Below are 25,569 nucleotides of genomic sequence, written 5' to 3'. Positions count from 1 at the left end.
CGCTCAGCAACAAAGACCCAGCGCAGCCAAAAATAAATAAATAAAATAAAATTAATTGATTAAAAAAAAAATACTTTGCTGAAACACTTTGAGGAGTTTAGGAGTAACCCATTCTCCTGCTCAGCCCTGCAATAAACCTTTCTCTGCTCCAAACTCCAACATTTCAGTTTGTTTGGCCTCACTGTGCATCGGGCACACAAACTTTCATTCAATAACATCCATACAATGTTGTGTGATCAATATTTTTAATTAATTAATTAATTAGGCTACATCACATTGCCGGCATGTGGGATCCTTTTTTGCTGCTGCACGCAGACTCTTCATTGCAGTGCAAGTGCTTAGTTGCCATGCAGCATGGGGGATCTTAGTTCCCCAACCAGGGATCGAACCCACGCTCCCTGCATTGGAAGGTGGACTCTTAACCACTGGACCACCAGGGAAATCCCTGTACAATCATTTTTTTAAGTTAGGAATTGATATAAATGTTCAGTGTTAAATATGGTAACTTTACCATGGTTATGTAAGAGAATATCCCAGTTCTTAAGAAATATATCCTGAAGGATTTAAGTGTAACAGGTCATAATGTATGTAATATACCCTCAAAAAAGTTCAGGGTAAAAATGTACATATATAAATACAGATAGAGAGACAGCACATGCAAATGATAACGCATATAGAGTGAAATGTTAAGCACAGGTGAATCTGGGTAAAGGGTATACAGCTGTACTCTGTGCTATCTTTATTCTTTGCAACTTTTCTTAAGATTGAAATTATTTCTAGATAAAAAGGTTTTTTAAGTATTAGGATCTGGAATCTCCTTTGAAGTACATCAAAAAATAAGCTGGATTAATGGATGCACACAGGGATAAATACATAGACATGGTGTTATACGTACTCTATGTTTAAATTTTTTCATAATAAAATGTGGGGCAGGGGAGAGTACTAGGTAAATTTATATGATCTGTTATAGAAAAATGTTAACAAAGCAGAAAGTCCATTGTTTTTGAAGTCTCTGGCAGGGGCTTTAAAGCCCATCTTTCTGGCCCTTGGTATTTCCTCCGAAAGCATGAGCTGGGCTGCACTCAAGATTCTCTCCACTGTTCCATGGTGACTGCAAGGTGCCAGGCAGGGAAAGGACAGGTCACTTATTGACATAAGGAGGGCTCTCTCCCTTAGGGACACATTATGCAAATTCATTATGCAAATACTCTGGTTAACTTTTTTATAAGCGAGCTATCTATTTTTAATTAATACAATTATTTTCATAAATAACTGTGATACATAATAAGAAAGTTATATTTGATCTCTGCTCCTGGTTCCCAGCACAGAGCTCTTAAAACTCTTGTAATTTCCTGAATGAAAGAGAGATGGGAGCATCTTTTGTTATTCCTAATAAGCCCCTTTCAAACATACCTGAATTTATGCTAATGAGGTGACCCTTAGAGGATAAGGGCTGGTTGCCAGAAGAACAAACCCTGTGATTAGAGAGTTGGAACTTTCATGCCCACCCCACCCCCACCTCCTGGGAGGGGGAAGGAGCTAGAGATTGAGTTCAATCACCTATGGTCAATAATCAATCATGTAATTGAACCTACATTAAAACCCTAAACAATAGGGTTCACATCAAGGTGCTGACAGGGTAATGCACCCAGAGATGGCATGGAAGCTCCAAACCCCTTCCCACATACCTTGCCCTACGCATCTCTTCCATTTGGCTGTTTCTGAGTTATATCTTTACCATAAACAGCAATAGTTAAGTTAGGCATTTTCCTCAGTTCCTTCATTCTAGCAAGCTATGAAACCTGAGGAGGGGGTTGTGGGAACTGCCTATTTATAGCTGGTCAGTCAGAAGTACCTGTGTCACTAAGCAAGGGCTCTTATGCCCACAGCACAGAAAGCCAAACTCCGACAGCAGGTGTTTGCAGCAAAGTTAGGGTTTATTTGCAGGGCATCAAGCAAGGGAGTGGGAGACAAGCCTCAGATCCACTCCAACCTGATCTTTGAGTTGGGGTGTTTTTGAAGGGGAAGAACAAAGAAGCTGGGATTAATCATCGTCTTGTGACATTTCTTAATCATAATTTCAGGGGTCAGGATGTCTCCAGTTTGAAATTCTCTAGCCAGGTGGTCCATGGCTTGGGGGTCTGTTAGCTCATCTTGCCCTGAAGAGACAACATGAGTTTGTACATTAATGATGGTATCAGTCTTGGGGGACTCAGTTCACTGGAGGCCTAGATTGGCATCTGAATTGAGGGAACAGTCCTGTAGGACTGAGCCCTTACCCTGTGGGATCGGCACTAACTGGGCAGTTAGTGTCAGAAGTACTGTGAGTAGGAATACTGAGTTTTCCTTTCAGTTGGTTACCCCTTCAACGGCCATACTTTGATACCATCTCAGCAACAGCACCTACATCCCATTCAGTTACAACCAACTACCACAACAGGTTCTACAGTTCTAAACTCATCACCTGAGGATATTTTACCCAAGTCCCTGCAGTTACAAGGCCATTCAGAGAAGCAGAAGTCTTGATAATGTTAAAATATTCACTAATGAGTATATTAATATTATCACTTATAAAATATATTACCACTTATAAAATCCATCCCTACTCAAAGCTCATTTCCTGCTGAACCCCAAAGCATCACACCTCATGTACTGGGCCAATGGCTAGCCAGTCTCTAGCTGAGTGTCAGATGTCTACAATGCAAATCAATTGTACAGTGAAGCTGTAAATCTGCACACGATGCAAGATTTCACAGAGTAAACAAAAGTGATGCTCAAGTCCCACCCAATCCCACACAAAGCCACTGACACATCAGATCGGCAGAAAAGAAAATCAATGCTGCTGATCCAGCAGGAGCTTCAAAACAGAACGGTTGAAAAAAATAGTAAATTTAGAACATATTAAAAGGGAAGAGTGAGCTTAGATGGGCTCAAACATACAGTAATAATATTGCAAAATAGCTTGTTTTTTCGTATGAGACATCCCACAAAAATATCTAGAAGGACAATAGCATGGTGAATGGGATAATTACTTTTCCACTTTGGGCCAACTAGCTTGAGTACTAGCTACATGAAAAGAGATACAAATAAAATGAAAAGGTAGCCAAAATAAGGTATGGTTTATCTATCGCAGGATTAAAGAGGCCTTGAGAAAAAAGGACCCTCTTTCTGACTCCACTATGAGTCAGATGTGAAATGAATAAATCTATATAATGTGATTTTCTTCAGAAAAATTGTGCAAAAAAAATTAGCACTTATCCATTCTTCACTCATTATAAAAATAGCACATGGTTGCAAACACATTCTAAATTTTGATAAATATATGATAAAGGTAACTTATTTTTGTTTTCATTATTCAAAATAAAATCTCAGTCAAGCCTTTTGTAAGGATTTTTCAGTCCTTTTGTTTTGTGGCCACACTGTGCAGCTTGCGGGATCTTAGTTCCCCGACCAGGGATTGAACCCGGCTCCACGGCAGTGAAAGCGCTGAGTCCTAACCACTGGACCACCAGGAAACTCCCTAGGATTTTGCAGTCTGTATGAAACATTGGCTTCTATTTCATATGGATTCACTTTTTTATATATCTTTTTACTTTTTATTATGAAAAGTCAGACATTCAGAAAAGTAGAGAGAATACATAATAACTCTCCTACACTCATTACCTAGATTTCAAAACTGTCAGGATCTTGCCATGTTTGCACCAAATATTTTCTTGTGCTGAAGTATTTTAAAGTTAATTACAGACATCATGAGGTGTTACCACTTGATACTCTAAATCAGTTCTAAAAAATAAAGGTGTTTTGGGGCATACCCACAACCCATTATCACATTGAACAAAATTAACAATAATTCCATAATATCTAATATGCAATCCGTATTCAAATGTTCCCAACTGACAAAAAGAAGTCTTTCCAGCAGGTAGTTCCAGTCTCATCAGGGCTGCCTGTTCCACCTGGTCCAGGGGATGCTTCCCCTTCTAGGAGTGTCTCACTGTTTACTACAGGTGTTGTCTCCCTTCTTCCTTTCTCCCCTAGGTTTCCTAAAACCCAGTCACACGAGCTTCATTGCAGTGCTTAGTGGCCACCTGTGGCTCCTGGCCACCATACAGAACAGCACAGATCTAAAACATTTACATCCAAGGGTTCTATCAGACAGTGCTGTTCTAAAAGCTTGTTTTGTTTGTAGGTAAACACTTACGGCAGAAGACCATAGCCAATGGTGTGTGCTTCATATTGCATTGTTCAGAAAAATAATTTGAACTTAATTGGACATTCTTGGCTCCAGGGTACCAATTATGTCCAGATAGTGAAACTCTCCTAGATCATGAAATTCAAGTCAAAGTGTACAAAATATATACATACGAGACAAAATTAGTAAAGTGCTCCCTACTGATAGGCCAACTCACAATCCCAATGAAGCCCCAAGGATCCATCTCTTTGGCTACCACTTTGGTCTCAATCAAGTCACACAAACCTCCTGGGATGCTGCAAAACTCAATCTCTAGTCCACACCAAGGAGAAAATGAGCAATCTGCAACTGCAGCACATAGACAAGACAAAGCATCCTGCCACAGGGAAGCAAAGGGAGATTTGAAAGCAGGAAGGTGAAAAGATCAGCCCTGGGTCTTGGAAGTCCTTGGCTGAGGTGTCTAGAACAGATGGAGGCAGTATGGAGGAAGTAAAGCTGCAAGGCACAAGGAGGTGTCCTGGAGAGTGACTACAAACCAGGCAAGAATCCACTCAGGCAGTGGTACTGGGCATAGACGGGCAGGGCCTGATTTGAGAGATGGAGTCTGAGAATCCTCCAAAAGATTTTTTTTAAGTGAGAGTGATGGCAATGGGCAGAGGAAGCAATCACACTCAGCAGGAGGCAGCAGACCAATGAAATCCAAGACACGAGAAACAAGTCTGAGAAGAGAGGAGAAAAGGACTAGGTCCAACCACACAGAAGGCATTTGTTAAAATGCTCTTCTGGGCATATATCCAGAACAGACAAAAACTCTTAATTTGAAAAGATACGTGTACCCCATATTCATAGCAGGACTGTTTACAATAGCCAAGTCATGGAAGCAACCTAAGTGTCCATCAACAGATGAATGGGTAAAGAAGATGTGATATATATATATATATATATATATATATGAAATAGAATATTACTCAGTCATAAAAATGAGTGAAATATTGCCATTTGCAGCAACATGGATGGACCTAGAGATTATAATACTAAGTGAAGTAAGTCAGACAGAGAAAAACAAATATTATATGATACCACTTATATGTGGAATCTAAAAAATAGTACAAATGTACTTATGTACAAACGAATACAGACTCACAGACATAGAAAACAAACTTATGGTTACCACAGGAGAAGCAGGAGGAGGGATAAATTAGGAGTATGGGATTAACAGATACACATTACGTATATAAAACAGATAAATAACAATGATTTACTGTATAGCACAGCAAACTGTATTCAATATCTCGATAAGAAAAAGACTTCTGTTATGTTAAACCACGAAGATTTGGGGGTTATTTGTTACTGCAGCATAACCTAGCCCAACAGAATATTAAAACTACTCCCCCCAAAAAGTTTACATTTTTACGCAAAATGGAATTAGGTTCCAGCCTCTGATCATTATAAACAAGCTTTTCACCTACATGATTGTCCAGCGACACTGGAAAGTAATGAAGGATCCAGACAGTTCTTCCAGACTACCTAATACCCCGTCTACCCTATTCCAGTAAAGACTAGTAGCATCCCCTCAAACATTGTGAAAATTCAAACAGCAAGCCCACAAATTCCTCAGTCACTCCCCACCCCACTCTCCCCACAGAAAATAACTGGCCTCTAGGGACCAGACAGATCATAAAAACTAGTTAAAGGAGCTAGACCAAGATGCCAGAAGAACCTTGAGAATCCTCCAAAAGATTTTTTTTAAGTGAGAGTGATGGCAATGGGCAGAGGAAGCAATCACACTCAGCAGGAGGCAGCAGACCAATGAAATCCAAGACACGAGAAACAAGTCTGAGAAGAGAGGAGAAAAGGACTAGGTCCAACCACACAGAAGGCATTTGTTAAAATGCTCTTCTGGGCATATATCCAGAACAGACAAAAACTCTTAATTTGAAAAGATACGTGTACCCCATATTCATAGCAGGACTGTTTACAATAGCCAAGTCATGGAAGCAACCTAAGTGTCCATCAACAGATGAATGGGTAAAGAAGATGTGATATATATATATATATATATATATATATGAAATAGAATATTACTCAGTCATAAAAATGAGTGAAATATTGCCATTTGCAGCAACATGGATGGACCTAGAGATTATAATACTAAGTGAAGTAAGTCAGACAGAGAAAAACAAATATTATATGATACCACTTATATGTGGAATCTAAAAAATAGTACAAATGTACTTATGTACAAACGAATACAGACTCACAGACATAGAAAACAAACTTATGGTTACCACAGGAGAAGCAGGAGGAGGGATAAATTAGGAGTATGGGATTAACAGATACACATTACGTATATAAAACAGATAAATAACAATGATTTACTGTATAGCACAGCAAACTGTATTCAATATCTCGATAAGAAAAAGACTTCTGTTATGTTAAACCACGAAGATTTGGGGGTTATTTGTTACTGCAGCATAACCTAGCCCAACAGAATATTAAAACTACTCCCCCCAAAAAGTTTACATTTTTACGCAAAATGGAATTAGGTTCCAGCCTCTGATCATTATAAACAAGCTTTTCACCTACATGATTGTCCAGCGACACTGGAAAGTAATGAAGGATCCAGACAGTTCTTCCAGACTACCTAATACCCCGTCTACCCTATTCCAGTAAAGACTAGTAGCATCCCCTCAAACATTGTGAAAATTCAAACAGCAAGCCCACAAATTCCTCAGTCACTCCCCACCCCACTCTCCCCACAGAAAATAACTGGCCTCTAGGGACCAGACAGATCATAAAAACTAGTTAAAGGAGCTAGACCAAGATGCCAGAAGAACCTGGCTTCTAAAAGGGCAGCCATTTACAAACAATAAATGCTGGAGAGAGTGTGGAGAAAAGGGAACCCCCTTCTACACTGTTGGTGGGAATGTAAATTGGTACAGCCACTACGGAGAACAGTATGGAGGTTCCTTAAAAAACTAAAAATAGAGCTATTGGGTTGGCCAAAATGTTCTTTCAGTTTTTTCTGTAAGATGGCTCTAGTAGCACTTAGTTGTCTTTAACTTCATTCGAAACAATCGAACATGTCAAAAGTGGTTTGCGAAGTTTCATGATGGAGATTTCTCACTGGACGATGCTCCACGGTCAGGTAGACCAGTTGAAGTTGATAGCGATCAAATCGAGACATTAACTGAGATCAACATTATACCACGCGGGAGATAGCCTACCTACTCAAAATATCCAAATCAAGCATTGAAAATCATTTGCACCAGCTTGGTTATGTTAATCGGTTTGATGTTTGGGTTCCACAGAAGTTAAGCGAAAAAAACCTTCTTGACCATATTTCCGCATGCGATTCTCTACTTAAACATAATGGAAAAGTTCTGTTTTTTAAAACAAATTGTGAAGGGCAATGAAAAGTGGATACTGTACAATAATGTGGATTGGAAGAGATCGTGGGGCAAGTGAAATAAACGACCACCAACCACACCAAAGGCCGGTCTTCAACCAAAGAAGGTGATGTTTTGTATATGGTGGGATTGGAAGGGAGTCCTCTATTATAAGCTCCTTCTGGAAAACCAAACGATTAATTCCAACAAGTACTGCTCCCAATTAGACCAACTGAAAGCAGCACTCGACGAAAAGCATCCAGGATTAGTCAAGAGAAAACTCATAATCTTCCATCAGGATAATGAAAGACCACACGTTTCTTTGATGACCAGGCAAAAACTGTCACATCTTGGCTGGGAAGTTCTGATCCATCCGCTGTATTCACCAGACATTGCACCTTCGGATTTACATTTATTTCGGTCTTTACAAAATTCTCTTAATGGAAAAAATTTCAATTCCCTGGAAGACTGTAAACGGTACCTGGAACAGTTCTTTGCTCAAAAAGATAAAAGTTTTGGGAAGATGGAATTATGAAGTTGCCTGAAAAATGGCAGAGGGTAGAGGAACAAACGGGTGAATACGTTGTTCAATAAAGTTCTTGGTGAAAATGAAAAAAGTGTCTTTTATTTTTACTTTAAAACCGAAGGCACTTTTTGGCCAACCCAATACCATATTATCCAGCAATCCCACTCCTGGGCATATACCTGGAGAAAACCATACTTCAAAAAGATACATGTACCCCAATGTTCATTGCAGCACTATTTACAACAGCCAAGACATAGAAGCACCCTAAATGTCCATCAACAGATGAATGGATAAAGAAGATGTGGTACATATATACAATGGAATATTACTCAGCCATAAAAATAAAATAATGCCATTTGCAGCAACATGGATGGACATAGAGATTATCATACTAATTGAAGTAAAACAAAGACAAATATCATATGGTATCACTTACATGTGCAATCTAAAAAAGTGATACAAATGAACTTATTTACGAAATAGAAACAGACTCACAGACTCAGAAAACAAACTTATGGGGACTTCCCTGGTGGCACAATGGTTAAGACTCTGCCTGCCAATGCAGGGGACATGGGTTCAACCCCTGGGCCAAGAAGATCCCATATGCCACGGAGCAACTAAGCCCATGAGCCACAACTACTGAGCCGGCGTGCTGCGACTACTGAAGCCCCGCGTGCCGAGAGGTGCTCCGCAACAAGAGAAGCCACCGCAATGCGAAGCCCACACACCACAATGAAGAGTATCCTCCACTCGCTGCAACTACAGAAAGCCCACATACAGCAACAAAGACACAACACAGCCAAAATAAATTTAAAAAAACAAAAAAAAAAACCGTATGGTTACCAAAGGGTAAGGGGGGGGAATAAATTAGGAGGTTGGGATTAACATATATACACAATGCTATATATAAAATAGATAATCAATAAGGACCTACTGTATAGCACCAGAAGTCTACTCAATACTCTGTAATAACCTAAATTGTAAAAGAATCTGAAAAAGAATACATATATGTATAACTAAATCACTTTGTTGTACACTTGAAACTAACACAACATTGTAAATCAACTACACTCTGATAAAAAAAATTTTTTAATTAAAACAATTTTTTAAAAAGGGCAGCCAACATCCAATCCACCAGTTTGTTGCCATCAGAGAATATACAGAGTTGCAAAGACTTCTTATGTCTCAAGAGAAGGCCAATATCCAAATTTTAATGTAAAAATTTTTTGATTTCTAAATATCTGCAACTTAAATTTTTTTTTAATTTATTTTTTTTTATTTTTGTTTGTCGTTGTTCAATAAAGTTCTTGGTGAAAATGAAAAAAGTGTCTTTTATTTTTACTTTAAAACCGAAGGCACTTTTTGGCCAACCCAATACCATATTATCCAGCAATCCCACTCCTGGGCATATACCTGGAGAAAACCATACTTCAAAAAGATACATGTACCCCAATGTTCATTGCAGCACTATTTACAACAGCCAAGACATAGAAGCAACCTAAATGTCCATCAACAGATGAATGGATAAAGAAGATGTGGTACATATATACAATGGAATATTACTCAGCCATAAAAATAAAATAATGCCATTTGCAGCAACATGGATGGACATAGAGATTATCATACTAATTGAAGTAAAACAAAGACAAATATCATATGGTATCACTTACATGTGCAATCTAAAAAAGTGATACAAATGAACTTATTTACGAAATAGAAACAGACTCACAGACTCAGAAAACAAACTTATGGGGACTTCCCTGGTGGCACAATGGTTAAGACTCTGCCTGCCAATGCAGGGGACATGGGTTCAACCCCTGGGCCAAGAAGATCCCATATGCCACGGAGCAACTAAGCCCATGAGCCACAACTACTGAGCCGGCGTGCTGCGACTACTGAAGCCCCGCGTGCCGAGAGGTGCTCCGCAACAAGAGAAGCCACCGCAATGCGAAGCCCACACACCACAATGAAGAGTATCCTCCACTCGCTGCAACTACAGAAAGCCCACATACAGCAACAAAGACACAACACAGCCAAAATAAATTTAAAAAAACAAAAAAAAAAACCGTATGGTTACCAAAGGGTAAGGGGGGGGAATAAATTAGGAGGTTGGGATTAACATATATACACAATGCTATATATAAAATAGATAATCAATAAGGACCTACTGTATAGCACCAGAAGTCTACTCAATACTCTGTAATAACCTAAATTGTAAAAGAATCTGAAAAAGAATACATATATGTATAACTAAATCACTTTGTTGTACACTTGAAACTAACACAACATTGTAAATCAACTACACTCTGATAAAAAAAATTTTTTAATTAAAACAATTTTTTAAAAAGGGCAGCCAACATCCAATCCACCAGTTTGTTGCCATCAGAGAATATACAGAGTTGCAAAGACTTCTTATGTCTCAAGAGAAGGCCAATATCCAAATTTTAATGTAAAAATTTTTTGATTTCTAAATATCTGCAACTTAAATTTTTTTTTAATTTATTTTTTTTTATTTTTGTTTGTGTTGGGTCCTCACTGCTGCGCACAGGCTTTCTCTAGTTGCTGCGAGCATCTGGCCCAAGCCACATAGCTGAGTAACATAGTCATCACAATTATCCTCGTCTGCCATGTGCTCCTTTCTTAATTGGTTTTATTATTTTTATTATTATCACTATTTAACTAATTAATAGCAGAGTCTGGATCTTCTGATTCCCAGTCCACCATAGTGTGCTCTTTCCTGCCAAGTTGTAGATTTTAGTTATTAAAAAAAAAGTCCTGCTTTCCTGCCTCACCTGTCCCACAGTTTCGTTACCCGCTCTTTTAGGGCTTGTTCTGAAAACTGCTGCAGAAAAATCACTAAGGAGAAGTAAAGTATGAAATGAAAATGAAAAAGGAAATAGTGTCACAAAAAAAAAAACTACGGCCACGTGGGCTGTGCCCAAGCCAGGTTGGATGCACCACAACAAAAGGAGAAAGCCCAAGAATAACTTCCACGAAAACAAGTCCTCCCAGGTGATGAGAACGTAGGTGCTCCTTATGATCTGCACTTTCCCGAGCTTTTTTAAAGTGACAGAAAAGAAAGGAGGGCGATAAAGAGGAAAGCCCGTCGCGAACACGAAAAACTAGCAGCAAGGGCAAAGCGCCCGCCCGCGCCGAGTCCGCTGCCTGCCGGGTACACGTGACAAGACCAAGATGGCCGACGGGGACGACCGGAGCCGGGCGGGGCAGGAGCCGGGGCCGGAGCCGGGAGAAGAGTTTGAGATCGTGGACCGGAGCCAGCTGCCGGGCCCAGGCGAACTGCGGAGGGTGGCGAAGCCGCGTGCGGCGGCGGAAGGCTGGTCGGCACCCATCCTGACCCTGGCGCGGAGGGCCACTGGCAACCTGTCAGCGAGCTGCGGAAGCGCGCTGCGCGCGGCCGCTGGGCTGGGCGGCGCGGACGGCGGCGCGGACGGCGCGGTGCACGCAGGTAGGCTCCTGCTGGGCGCGACCTACGAGCTTTCTGTGGGACGGGTGGCCGTTTTACTGTGGGAGCCAGGCTGGCAAGGGCGCTTAACCGACTCAGCCTGTTAGGTTGTTAAAAAACCATCCTGTTAACTCGCCTAACTACTCGTCTGTTTTCTTTATACCGTGTGTCCATGCCGAGATAAATACGTGGGCGTGGGTGGACTGAGATCGGGGCGACTTCACTTCTAGTTGTGTTCCCCAGGCAGCATTCTTATTCTCACTGGTGAACTTTATACTTTAAAATGTACGAGTTTAAGCTTAGGTAGTCCTTATTAATTTTTAAAGGACTTACTTAAGAAATGAAACCGTACTGTTCTCTGCTTTAAATCTCAAAATGCCATCCTGGCTCACACCTCCAGTTGTTGACGGCGCATCCCGACTCACCGGGGAGTCAAAGCACCAAGGCGGAATTAAGGGGGTGAGGGTTCCAGGTGAGCTCTACAACCAACTAGCTGTGTCATGCAGAAAAGTCATCACATTTCCCAGCCTGTTAAATAGGAATTTTGTGGTTCACCCAATGATCTCTTATAGTCCTTTTAAGCCTTTGTCATCTATAACAGTTTTAGCAAATGAGTGAGAACGGAAACATTAAATGATTATGATATTTAGAGTGTGACTTAGCCCTGTAAAGCCAGATATTTAGAGCTGTGCCAACCAATACAGTAGCCACTACCCACATGTGATGTTTAAATGTTAAAAATTCAGTTCCTCAGTCACAACAGCCACATTTGAAGTGCTCAGTAGTCTACACGTGGCTAGTGGCTACTGTATTGGATTGTGCAGTGAGAACATTTTCATCACACAAAGTGCTGTGGGGCAGAGTTCACTAAAGACTGTGGAGTGCTCTCTAAGAAGCATTATATTAGTGTGCCTTTGAGGTTCCTTTTTTTTTTAACAAGTACTCTTTTTTAATATTTATATTACTTTATTTATTTTTTTGGCTGCGTCAGGTCTTAGTTGCAGCACTTGAGATCTTCACTGAGGCGCACACGATTCTCTCTAGTTGTGGCGCGCAGGCTCCAGGGCGCCTGGGCTTTGTGGTTTGCAGCATGGGGGCTCTCTCACTGAGGCGTGCGGGCTTAGTTGCCCCGCAGCATGTGGGATCTTAGTTCCCCAGCTAGGGATCCAACCAGCATCCCCTGCATTGGAAGGCAGATTCTTTACCACTGGACGACCAGGGAAGTCCCTGCCTTTGAGGTTTCTTGACTCCATCCTGTCCAATGTATATTTGATGTAGAAGTCAGCACTGGCACAAGGATAGTGGATTGTGACAGTTTCATTGGTTAAGAAAGATTACTGAGGAAAGTTTAAAATCTGACGAGATAGAAAACAATATTTCTTTGGCGATAGAAAGTAGGACTAGAAGGTAACGAAGGAGCCTGTTTAACTCAGGAATCTAGTTGCCACTAGCTCGCTACCTTTACACGCATCAATGGGTGTTTGACTGTATGCCCACCATTGGTGGTCAGTCCTGAAAGTCAAGGCATGGGGTCTTCTGGAGCCTTCTTAGTAAGCAAATAATACATGTTAGCTGTTTGGTGATAAATAAAATGTGCCAGTGCCTAGAACTGTGCCTAGCACAGAATAATAAATATTTGTTGAACAAATGCATATTTGAAAAATACTCGTTTTCTATTTATGGTAATGCTATAAATAATACCCAGCATTTATATTGTGCTTCCTAGGTGCCAGATATTAGTCTTAGGTCTGTACATACATTAGTTCATTTAATCTTCACAATAATCCTAGGTGGTCGCTGAACTGGCTTCATGACATGCAATCAACGCAGGCTTTAATCAGTGTGATTGTGCATGGCCAGGTACTCAGAAGTGCCCCATGATAGAAATTCTTACTAATTTTGTCTTTGAATTTGTATTAAGTGAAGTCTGATGGGACAAAGGAGCATGTGTGGGGGCCTTGGAGCCGGCTTTTGTGTGGTCCCATCTTCCACTGTCTTCCTGGGACAGGTTCTTGGCCGCACTGGTCCACTTGAACTGCCCTAGGGCTTCTCCCCACCCCTCCCTGACCACGCTGCATGACCAATGCTGCCGCAGGGAGGGTTGGGGGGTTATGCTGTCTGACTCTCAGGGCAGGGCCAGGTATGCACTGGCCTGCCCTGGGCTGGCAGCGCCACAGCACATTAGGCAGGCACTGGGCAGCAGCCTCTCACCCACCCAACCAGATAGGGACTGCATCCCTGCAGGAAATTGCTGTCACTTAGGGCCATGGGAGGGAGAGGTTGACTTCATGGCTCCGCCCACATAGCCTGCCCCACGTGGTAGGTACCGTTGTTATCCCCTGTTTATAAAGAAGGAAACTGCATTAAAGAGAAGTAATTTGACAAAGTTTACTTAGAAATGGCAGAGCCAGGACTTGAACCAAGCCAGGCTGCCTCTCAAGCCTGTGCTCTTAGTCACATCACCTCAATGCCTTGATGCCTTTAAATAATTTTATAAGTAAAATGCTGTAATATATACATATGGATTTTTAATTAGTCAATTTAAAGAAAATATTAAGTAAATAACTGCCACTCAAATCTGGTGAAAATTGTGAACATGGCTTACTGAGGGCAGAAGTGTGGGGAACAGCTAGGATGAGCTGTTACTCCGAGAGTAACCCAGATTTGAAGCCATCAGGTAGGACAGGAGTGGGGATGGGGAAAAGGAACTGAACCCTGGGTAGCATGCTCCGCAGAGGCCTCAGAAAAGCAGGTCAGGAGAAGATGGCGGCCACCACTCCAGTCAGGGCTGGCTCATTTCATCTCTTTTCCATTGATCTGCTTATCTGCTTACAAAAGCAGTGAGAACAGAGATTATTCAGAGGGAGTGGTGAAGGAGCGGAGACTGAATGTTAGCAGCACTCTTGCCAGATAAAATTTTTTTGGTGATACAGGTTTAAGGAAAAAGCTGTGGAATGTCATGGAATGTGGAACGCTTTGAATACTTGTTTTAAAATGTTATCCCACGTGGGGTCTGGTAGCACAACTTGCCACAATGATTGCATTCTCTGTAGTTATCTTGTTTGGTTTTTTGGTATTTTTTCTAAAGGTAATACACATGGTAAAGCAAAAACAAAAATCAAACTGTACTAAGGGACACTCAGTGTAGAATAAGTCCTCCTTGCCAGAAACTGTCCCCAATCCTACTGTATTTCAGAGTGTCTGTGCATGTAACATGTGCTTTCATCTCTATACACACAGTTTTCACACAAACCACAGTATACACACACAGGGTTCTACATCGTGCTTTTTAAAGTAATGCCTCCTCCTAAAGCAGTGGTTCCCAAGCTTTTTGGCACCAGGGACCAGTTTCACGGAAGACAATTTTTCCACAGACTGGGTGGGGGGAATGGTTTCGAGATGATTCAAGCACGTTACATTTATTGGGCACTTTATTTCTATTATTATTACATTGTAATATACAATGAAATAATTATACAACTCACGATAATGCAGAATCAGTGGGAGCCCTGAGCTTGTCTTCACTTGCCAGTCAGTGATAGGGTTTTGATATGTCTGCAAGCAATTGTTTATGGTTTCTGTGCAGTCAAACCTCTCTGCTAATGATAATCTGTATTTGCAGCCACTCCCCAGCGCTAGCATCACTGCCTCAGATCATCAGGCATTAGATTCTCATAAGGAGCATGCAACCTAGATCCCTCGCATACACAGTTCACAGTAGGGCTCGTGCTCCTATGTGAATCCAGTGCCGCCGCTGATCTGACAGAAGGCAGGACTCAGGTGGTAATGCGAGTGATGGAGAGCAGCTGTAAATACAGGTGAAACTTCGCTTGCTCACCCGCCACTCACCTCCTGCTGTGTGGCCCACTTCCTGACAGGCCACAGACCAGTACTGGTCCGTGGCCCGGTAGATAGGGACCCCTGTCCTAAAGGATGAATAACAAAACTCACTGAAGAAGTCATTCTTTAATTTTTAAAGTATTTAGATATATATTTGGCATTAGGTAGGTGATATGTATTATGCCTTTCTCTGTTGTCTTCTATGGCAAATTTTTTTTCCATGTGTCAGAGTACTTCTTCACAAGTGATATTGCTCCTTCCAAAATGAAGTACAATGACTTTTTCATTTCACATTGCTGAACTCCTTAAGTTAGCCATTGAGATAAGTGAAAATTCCGGAAAATTAGGAAAGTGTAAAATGGTTTTCTTCATTGTCAGTACAGGGTAACACCATACTGTATTATAAGATCTTTCAAGACACCAAAGGGCTAATCAAAACTAAAACTCAAATTTATAAAGAATCTAGTTAATTCTCTATAATTCAGAACCTGATCAAAAAACAAAAAAACAGGGCTTCCCTGGTGGCGCGGTGGTTGAGGGTCCGCCTGCCGATGCAGGGGACACAGGTTCGTGCCCCGGTCCGGGAGGATCCCACGTGCCGCGGAGCGGCTGGGCCCGTGAGCCATGGCCGCGGAGCCTGCGCGTCCGGAGCCTGTGCTCCACAACGGGAGGGGCCACAGCAGTGAGAGGCCCGCGTACCGAAAAAAAAAAACAAAAAACAAAAAAACATCTGTAGAATCCACTCCCTGAAGTGAATACTTATTCTCTACACCAAAGGTATAGAGCAGCCCTTTGAGATGTTTGTGGCTGGTAGTTGCATTTTTTTCTCTCCTGCATAGTTTATACTTAAATGCTTTTATAAGCATTTAAAATTTTTTTAGCCAATTACCAGGTTTTCCATAAAAATCCAGATCACCAGCTTCTCCTGAAAACTCCCATCTGGCACGTATGATCAATCAGCATTCCTCCATCAAGAGGGTGGCTGCACGTTCTCTCCAGCTTGTCCTCTCACTGGGTCACTTTTATGTTACAGGCCCAGCCCCTCTACAACAGTCAAGGTTGAGATCTCTGATCAGACCATTTACTTGGCAATTCAATACGTGTGGAATTTTGTGACATTCTGTGTGTTGTGTTGAACTATTATTAACAAAGCTTAGAGATGTGAACAGCTTAGCCAAGGTCACAAAGCTAATAAAACTGAGAGATGAAACAGCTTAAAGATCCTTCCAGCTCCAATTTTCCATGACCCTAAATTGAGCTCAAATGGGAATAGGTGACTAACCCAACCAGGGGATGGATGAGATGGCTGCAGAACACTGCTGTGTTCCCAGGAATGATGGTAGGAGCCACTGCCTTAAGCACTAGTCTTCACATTTTTTGTTCACCTGACCCCCCCCACAAAAAATCTTCAGCTTTTAAAGTTGATACATAAAATTCTTCATCATAATTTTAAAGTTTAGAATACATTTTCTGGTTTATTGTAAAATTGACTTTTTAAAATAAAACCATGATATCATTCTTTTAAGTGTATCAAGTGGTATATAAATACCTTAATGATTTGATAACACTGCCATCCATCTTAAAAATAAATAACAAGTTAATTAATATTTGAAATTTTTACATTTTTCCCTTTTATTCCTTGGACTTGAATTTCCAATCCACTTACGTATGTTTTAAATTTTTTTATTGGTCATCCTATCATACATCTCAGAAAAAAATATGTAAATTAATTAAAATGTAATAAACTTTTCTTGTGACTAAAGCTGAGTGTATAAAATATTTTTTCTTGGGCTTCCCTAGTGGTGCAGTGGTTAAGACTCTGCCTGCCAATGCAGGGGACACGGGTTCGAGCCCTGGTCCGGGAAGATCCCACGTGCCACGAGCAACTAAGCCCATGTACCACAACTACTGAGCCTGCTCTCTAGAGCCCGCAAGCCACAACTACTGAAGCCCGCGGGCCTAGACCCCATGCTCTGCAACAAGAGAAGCCACCACAATGAGAAGCTCACACACCGCAACGAAGAGTAGCCCCCTCTCGCCACAACTAGAGAAAGCCTGTACTCAGTAATGAAGACCCAATGCAGCCAAAAATAAATAAATTAAAAAACTTTTTTTTCTTCTGGAACAAATTACCATTAGAATTATTAGTAATGCTAAGTTAATTAAAGGAATATAAATATAATTTTATAAGTAATTATACATAAATTTTTCTTGGAATTACTTCTCTTCATGAGCCGGTGTTGGTTTTTTCATTAGCATGTACTTGTAGATGAATATATATATTTACTGATAAAATGTGATAGGACTCAGAATCAATTTTATTCCTATTTTTTGATTTTTTATAGATGTGATCCTTGAGAAATCTGGCTCATATAAATAAGAAATAGAAATGGACAGGGTTTTTTTTCCCATTGGTAAATTCTACCAAATATTTTTTTTAAGTTTTATTGAAGTATAGTTGATTTACAAGGTCATGTTAATTTCTGCTGTACAGCAAAGTGACTCAGGTATGAAATGGACAGTTTTGTTATAGTAATGTTGTTCAATTTTTGAACTCCTTCTAAGTTATATGCCCCAAATCACATTGATCTAATGTCAAAATTTTGTTCATTTTTGTTCAAATATTCATTTTGTTCAAATGAAAATCACCTTACTTGCAAAAGGATACAACCTAGTCACATTAAAGAAATTTCTCTACCTCTGGGAAGTTCCCAAAAAAAGGCTTTATCAAAACTTATCAGATGATAATTATGCCTTATAATTCTTTCACTTTGTTTAACTCAGAACACTCAAAATGGTTGGGGATATCTAAACATTTCATTACACCTTGCCAATACAATATTTTTTGACAAAAAGAGTTTAGGGAATTCCCTGGTTGTCCAGTGGTTGGGACTGCACACTTCCACTGCAGGGGACACGGGTTTGATCCCTAGTCAGGGAACTAAGTCCCATATGGCCAAAATTAATTAATTACTTAATTATTTAAAAGTTAGTTTACATGTACTTGAAATCCATTTTCATCAAAAACTTGGAGCTTCAGTTTGGCTCATTTAATTTATTGAACGTGTCCATCAAGTTAATGGCATATCCAAGGGATGAGTATTGAGACTGACTGAAAACAATTATATATATTCATATTTGTGGGGGAAATTTTTTTTTAACTCTCCAAATTCAGGATACCCAGCAGAGGGCTGGAGACCAACCCTCTCTCCCAAGACCGAGTTTAACTAAGTTCAACAAAGCAATGAGAGACTGGAGGCTCTTCATGTTTTGGGTGACTTGATTAATCATCAAAGGAGGTTTCACCTCCATTTGGTGTGTGCGACTTTCTGCACCCCAGGTCAGTGCATCAAGAGGAAGATATGGGGGCTTCCCTCGTGGCGCAGTGGTTAAGAATCTGCCTGCCAATGCATGGGACACGAGTTTGCGCCCTGGTCTGGGAAGATCCCACATGCCGTGGAGCAACTAAGCCCACACGCCACAACTACTGAGCCTGCGCTCTAGAGCCCATGAGCCACAACTACTGAAGCCCGTGTGCCACAACTACTGAAGCCCGCGTGCCTAGAGCCCATGCTCCGCAACAAGAGAAGCCACTGCAATGAGAAGCCTGCGCACCGCAACAGAGTAGCCCCCACTCTCAGCAACTAGAGAAAACCCGCCTGCAGCAGTGAAGACCCAATGCAGCCAAAAGTTAAATAAATGAATAAATAAGTTTATTTTTTTTAAAAAGAGGACAAGATATTGGACAAGGAATGAATTGTGGTTCTTCTGTAGAGTGGAAGAAGAAAGAGTGCCTGTGAAACTTGAGGATCTAGAAATCGACTTCCTTAAAATATCGGGGCCTGCCTAGCCCTCCGCAGGACTTCCTGCATACGTATTCCCATTCGAACAACACTATACTTCGTTTTAGACCGGAGATTGGTATCTTCTTTGAATAAATCTTTACAAATTGCTTCTGTGGTTATTGGTCTATTCAGGATTTCTCCCTCTTCTTGTTGGGGTTTTACAGTTTCTATTCCCTTTGTCTATCATCCATTTCATTAAACTTTTCAAATTTATAAATGTAATACATAGGATTCTCTCAAAATTTAAAAATAATTATACCACTCCCACCCAAATGCTTTACTTAAAGTCCACTTTTCTTTTTCCACACCATGATTAAGGTTTAGGCCGATTTTTCTTTCCCAGCAACTGTCCTCTTGGGTTTTGATGAGAATTTAGAATTTTCAGTCCCAGGCTGTCTCTAGTCTTAATACCTGTATTATAAATTCACAGTCATAATATCATTCTTTTCGGTTTAGCTACACATATATATGCTCTTTTAACTATTTATATGTCCATATTATTTACTGCCCATGAAATAAAGCAGGTAGACAAAGGATTAATATGCAGAATATACGGACCAATAAAACAAAGGCAAACAAAGAAAGTTAAAAGATTTAACAGGCAATTCATAGAAGGAATACTAGGAGACAAACATGAAAAGCTGCTTAACATCTGTAATGAACAACTGCAAACTAAAACAATAAGATCCCCACCCCACCCAATCCATTTAAATGACCGAACGATGGCGCAGGTGCGGAGAGAGGGGCGCGCTGGCCCGGGATATTTTTCCTGCCGGGAGTAGGTTATAGTTTGGGGTCTATATTATTAATTGCTCGAATGACAGTTTCCTGGGCTTGAGATGACACTTGGTAAGAATTTGTCATGGATATCTGATATTGACTACAAACTTTTGCTCTCAAAGTGACAAGGTTAATGGAGTTGAAAAGCAGCTGAGTTCATTTTATTCTAACGGTTTTATTTACAAAAGAAGTGTAAAACTCGTAATTGTCCACTAATTGTGGACGAAAGATGGGTAACAACGAAAATTTGAGTCCATTACTGAGGAACTGAGGAGCCTTCCCCGAAGGCTCCGGCTGGCACTATCAGGCAAAACAACCGGCTCAGAAAACCCTGTGGCCGGTGTGCGGACCAACCCAACCAATCCCGGAAGCCGCTACCTCCGTCCTGGCTGAAAAGTCAAAATGGCGCCCGTTAGCTCCATGGGCGTGGCCTCGACCTGTACTCCTCCAATAGGAACGAGAGGGGGTGGAGCACTTTCCCAGCAAGCCTTCTAGCTTGGGGCAGGGCTTCCTGGAGTTTGCGCCCTTCCCTTAGTCAAAAATGGAATGGGGGCGTGGGAGGAACCATTCGCGGAGACTCTTGGTAGGGTCGTCGCCGTAGCAACGCGCTGAGCTACCTGGGAGAGGCCTCTGGAGTCTGACCCAAGGCCCCCGCCGACCACACGCGGCTGTGACCTCCCGGGGTCAGGGCCCGGCTGGCTGCGATCTCCAGTTTACCCGCACGTCCGCGCTCCGAGCAGACCGCCTCCATTGTTCCGCGTCCAGCCTCCTCACCCCGGGCTACACTCAGTCCACTAACGAAGCTGTCCCCGCTTCTGTCCTCCAGCTTCCAAGTGCCAGATGATGGAGGAGCGTGTCAACCTGATGCACATGATGAAACTCAGCATCAAGGTCTTGCTCCAGTCCGCCCTGAGCCTGGGCCGCAGCCTGGATGCAGACCATGCCCCCTTGCAGCAGTTCTTTGTAGTGATGGAGCACTGCCTCAAACATGGGCTGAAAGGTGAGCCTGAGGGGGCGGGGTCGGGGGCTTGAAAAATTCGGGCTAGCTGTTTCCCAGCATCATCAGTGCCAAACGTTGTTCTGGGTGCTGGTGTTGTTCTTGTGCACACAAGACAAACAAGGTCCCTGCCCACAAGACGCAACATTCTAGAGCAGCGCTGTCCAATAGAAATGCCATGCAAGCCACATGTGTAATTTCTAATGTTCTAGTAGACACGTTTTAAAAAACGGAAAAGAAACTGATGAAATTACTTTTAGTAATTTATCCCAATATAGCCAAAATATTATCATTTTGACACATATAATCAGTATAAACCTTACTAATGAGATATTTTGAATTCTTTTCTACACTGAGACTTAAAGATCCACCGTGTGTTTTATACTTACAGCACATCTCAGTTGCACTGGCTACATTTCAGTAGCACTTGTGGCTAGTGACTACCTTGGACAGCACAGTTCTAGAAGAGGAGACAGACAACAAACTCAGAAGCAAAATAATTACAAAATGCTACAAATTCAGGGACGCAAAATAGGTTAAATGATAGAGAATAAAGGGAAAAACCTTTCAACTAGGGTGAGAGGCGAAGGTCTTTCTGGGGAGGTAAAATGTGAGCTGAGACCTAAAAGAGAAGGAGTCAACCTTTCAGATGTTTGGGGCAAGAGCCTTCCTAGAAAGACAGAACAAAACAAGACCGAAGTCCTGAGGGGGACCAACCTTGGTTTCAGGAAGACACCAGGTAACTGAGGCATGCTGAGAAGGAGTAGGTGAGGTCAGGGCAGTTGGGATGGGCTGGATCACGGTAGGCCTTTATAGGTCAGGTGAGGAGCTGGATTTTATTCTAAGAGTATTTAGAGGATTTTCAGCAAGGGAAAAACAAGATCTAACTTACATTTGTAAAAGAACTTCCAGCTATGTGGAGGACAGATTAGAAAGGTGGGGAGGTGACGGTATTAGGAGCAGGGAAACCCATTAGGAGATTATTGCAGCCGTTCAGATGAGGGATGGTGGTGATGATTTGAAATCAAGAATTGACTTTGGCATAGGAGGGAGAAAAGGCAAGGATTTCACAGGTGATCATTTGACCACTTGTTTTATTTCATGGTCAATAAATACTTGAAAGAGCCTAGTGGGTATATCAGAGAAACCCTTTCATTAGAGGAAGGGAGAGCTCATTTGGTACCTGGCCTTTCCCAGTCCCCAAGACTGAATCAGAAGGAGTAAGCAGTGCAGCTCCACAGCATTCATTTGGCTTTTGGGAGAGAGACTGTGGGACCCTGAAGACATTTTGCAACCTGTTCTTATGAATAACGCTTCTGTTTTCCCTTTTAGTTAAGAAGAGTTTTATTGGCCAAAATAAATCTTTCTTTGGTCCTTTGGAGCTGGTGGAGAAACTTTGTCCAGAAGCATCAGATATAGCCACTAGTGTCAGAAATCTGCCAGAATTAAAGTGAGTGAGAAGTAGTTACATCAATTTGATGTTTTAAGAAAACTTCCTTGTATTTATCAATTTCTCTATTCCTTGCTGATAAAGCGTTTTCTAATTTAGAACAAACTGTAGCAAAAGCTACACTCTACTTAGACTTTAGTCCCAGCTCTGCTGCTCATTCTCCACATAAGCTTGAGAAAATTTGCCCCTCTCTGAGCCACAGTTTCCTTTTCTTTAAAATGGGGACAGTGATTGCGTGTCATACAAGGTCAAATAGTGAAAAGGTGTTGTCACCCAAAGAGCAGTTACAGGAGGAAAAAGAGTTGTTACACTCCTGGAATTGCTGCTTCAGATGCACCTGGGTGCTTTGTGACCACCTAGAGGGGTGGGATAGGGAGGGTGGGAGGGAGATGCAAGAGGGAGGAGATATGGGGATATATGTATATGTATAGCTGATTCACTTTGTTATAAAGCAGAAACTAACACACCATTAAAAAGCAATTGTACTCCAATAAAGATGTTAAAAAAAAAAAAGACAGATGCACCTGGGCAGTTTTCTGAATAATACAGTTTGGAACAGATTTTAGATTCCAGGATAAGAAACATTTGTGGAAAGGCTGGCACTAATGAATTTTGCCTTTTTGCCTTATCTGGGTTTGCCCTTGGGATCCCTATGTATAGGCGCAAAATAAAAAACTGAATGGAACACGAAAAGGTGTATCGTGGAATCTGCATTGAGAAGGGGCCCTGGAGATCCTTAGGCCAATGCAAAAGTTCTCCCGGCAGAGTCTTTCACAGGGGACTCAACTGTCCAGCCTCTGTTTGACCTTCTCCTGCAGAGCCAGCTTATTCCATTTTTAGATAATAATAATGGCCACCACAATTAACTAAGGTCCTGCCATGTGCCAGGCATTGTGCTAAGGACATTTCATTATCTCGTTTTATCCTCCACAAATCCCTAGGAACTAAGCTGTTGGTGTCCCCATCTACAAGTGCAGAAACTGAGACTCACAGTAGTTAAGTAACTTGCTCAAGGTCCCTCGGCAAGGGAGTGGTGGAACCAGGAAGAAAACACAGGTCTGCTGGTCTCTGAAGCCCTCTAAATCCCACTAAACCCTCTAAATCCCACTAAACTCCATCTTTGCTGAGCCCTGTGCATTCATAGGACTTAAGCCTTCTGTCTCTGTCCCTGGTTCATCCCTCTGGGCCTATACCACCTAAAGTGAAAACCTTTAGCAGGCGACAACCTTTCATATATTTATTTGGTGACCCCCTCATGAGCCTCCTACGTCTTCTGCCTTGTTTCTTCAGTTCTTTTTTTTTTTGGTGGTATTGGGTCTTCATTGCAGTGTGCGGGCTTCTCACTGCAGTGGCTTCTCGTTGCAGAGCACGGGCTCTAGGCACGCAGCCTTCAGTAATTGTGGCTCGTGGGTTCTAGAGCGCAGGCTGATCAGTTGTGGCACACAGGCTTCGTTGCTCCGTGGCATGTGGGATCTTCCCGGACCAGGGATCGAACCCGTGTCCCCTGCATTCTTAACCACTGCGCCACCAGGGAAGTCCCTTCATTTGTTCTTTATGTGGTCCTATTGTCCATTCCCTTCCAGCAAGCTCACTCCCTCAAGAGTACAGCACTAGACTGTGTCTCTGGGTGGTCTGGTTGGATGGAGCAGGGCTCTCCCTCCTCCTGCACTCAGGCTATTTCCACTTAGGCACAGGAGGCGTTTTTGAAGTCTTGTTGTGCTAACAAAGAGCTTATTGTCAGCTAAACTCACTGCTTCTGTTCCCTGTGGATGCTAAACAGGTAACTAGCTTAAGTACCCAAATCCTCCCTCTGTCTGCCAAAAAGGAAATACATAGTAGCTCCCTCCTCTTGATGCCTCTGGAGGAGTAGCCTTGTTGGGAGCCATGTGAGAAAAGGCTACTGCTTTGCTCTATAAAGAGCTGCAGTGTTTTTACTATTTCATTAAATAGTAACAAAAGTTCTAAAATTTCTGCAGTATTTTGGAAGTTATGACCAGAATTTTTTTTGAGGGTAGAGACTATTTGCTCTAAGGTGGTTTGAAACTTGCGTGACGAACTTTGCATCCTGAGAGACATCTCTCTAGAGTTTAATGTCCTTGTCTAATTGAGATAAAAATATCTTTTACAGTATGGCCTATCACCCAAAATATTTCATTGTTTTCATGTCATGGTTTATTATTAAACAAACTGTTACACAATGAATAAGTTACACTTAAGATTGGCGCCTAAACCCAGATAACAGACAAAGCTTGTCTCTCTCTTTTTTGAAAATTAAAAACAACCTTTTTGGGGACTTCCCTGGTGGTACAGTGGTTAAGACTCCGCCTGCCAATGCAGGAAACATGGGTTCGATCCCTGGTCTGGGAAGATCCCACATGCCGCGGAGCAACGAAGCCTGTGTGCCACAACTACTGAGCCTGTGCTCTAGAGCCCATGCGCCACAACTACTGAAGTGCACACGCCTAGAGCCCAGGCTCTGCAACAAGAGAAGCCACCGCAATGTGAAGCACGTGCACCGCAATGAAGAGTAACCTCCCTTCACCGCAACTCGAGAAAGCCCACGCGCAGCAACAAGGACCCAACACAGCCAAAAATAAATAAATTCTAAAAAAAAAAAATAACCCCCAAAACCACCTTTTTTCTTATTACATAACTTTTTTTTTTTTTTTGCCGTACGCGGGCCTCTCACTGCTGTGGCCTCTCCCGTTGCGGAGCACAGGCGCCGGTCGCGCAGGCTCAGCGGCCATGGCCCACGGACCTAGCCACTCCGCGGCATGCAGGATCCTCCCGGACGCGGGCACAGAACCCGCGTCCCCTGCATCGGCAGGTGGACTCTCAACCACTGCGCCACCAGGGAAGCCCTACATAACTTTTAATTAAGAAACAAAAAAGGTGCTTCTGTTAGCTTACTACTCAGAAAAAAAACTACAATTAATATCGTGGTCAGTATCCTTTTAGATCCTTTCAGTGCATAGTCGGACAGACAAATAAGATTCTATTTTTATTCCCTTCCACCTCCCCCAGTGGCTTCATTATTGCACTGCTTCTCATGGAAGACAGTTTGGCACTATCCACAAAAAACACCAATAC

At 41.9% G+C, this 25,569-nt stretch overlaps 1 protein-coding gene across 2 annotated transcripts in view; it reads left to right on the top strand.

The window, feature by feature from the left end:
* The first annotated feature begins 11,209 nt into the window (after positions 1-11,209).
* RUFY1 (RUN and FYVE domain containing 1) overlaps positions 11,210-25,569 on the top strand; it is a 56,253-nt gene continuing 41,893 nt past the window's right edge. Inside the window, exons 1-3 of one of the 2 annotated variants that reach the window (XM_024765161.1) lie at positions 11,210-11,570; positions 20,859-21,032; positions 22,362-22,479. In XM_024765161.1, coding sequence (XP_024620929.1) covers positions 11,297-11,570; positions 20,859-21,032; positions 22,362-22,479 — 566 coding nt within the window. In that variant the 5' untranslated portion in view covers positions 11,210-11,296. The remainder of the gene's footprint in view (positions 11,571-20,858; positions 21,033-22,361; positions 22,480-25,569) is intronic. The other variant, XM_024765152.1, reaches the window with a different exon arrangement.

This window comes from Neophocaena asiaeorientalis, unplaced genomic scaffold (genome assembly GCF_003031525.2).
Source record: "Neophocaena asiaeorientalis asiaeorientalis breed wild unplaced genomic scaffold, Neophocaena_asiaeorientalis_V1.1 scaffold241, whole genome shotgun sequence".
Lineage (NCBI taxonomy): Eukaryota > Metazoa > Chordata > Mammalia > Artiodactyla > Phocoenidae > Neophocaena > Neophocaena asiaeorientalis.
The sequence above is the reverse complement of the archived record's forward strand: the minus strand, read 5'-3'. Positions and strand labels throughout refer to the sequence as shown.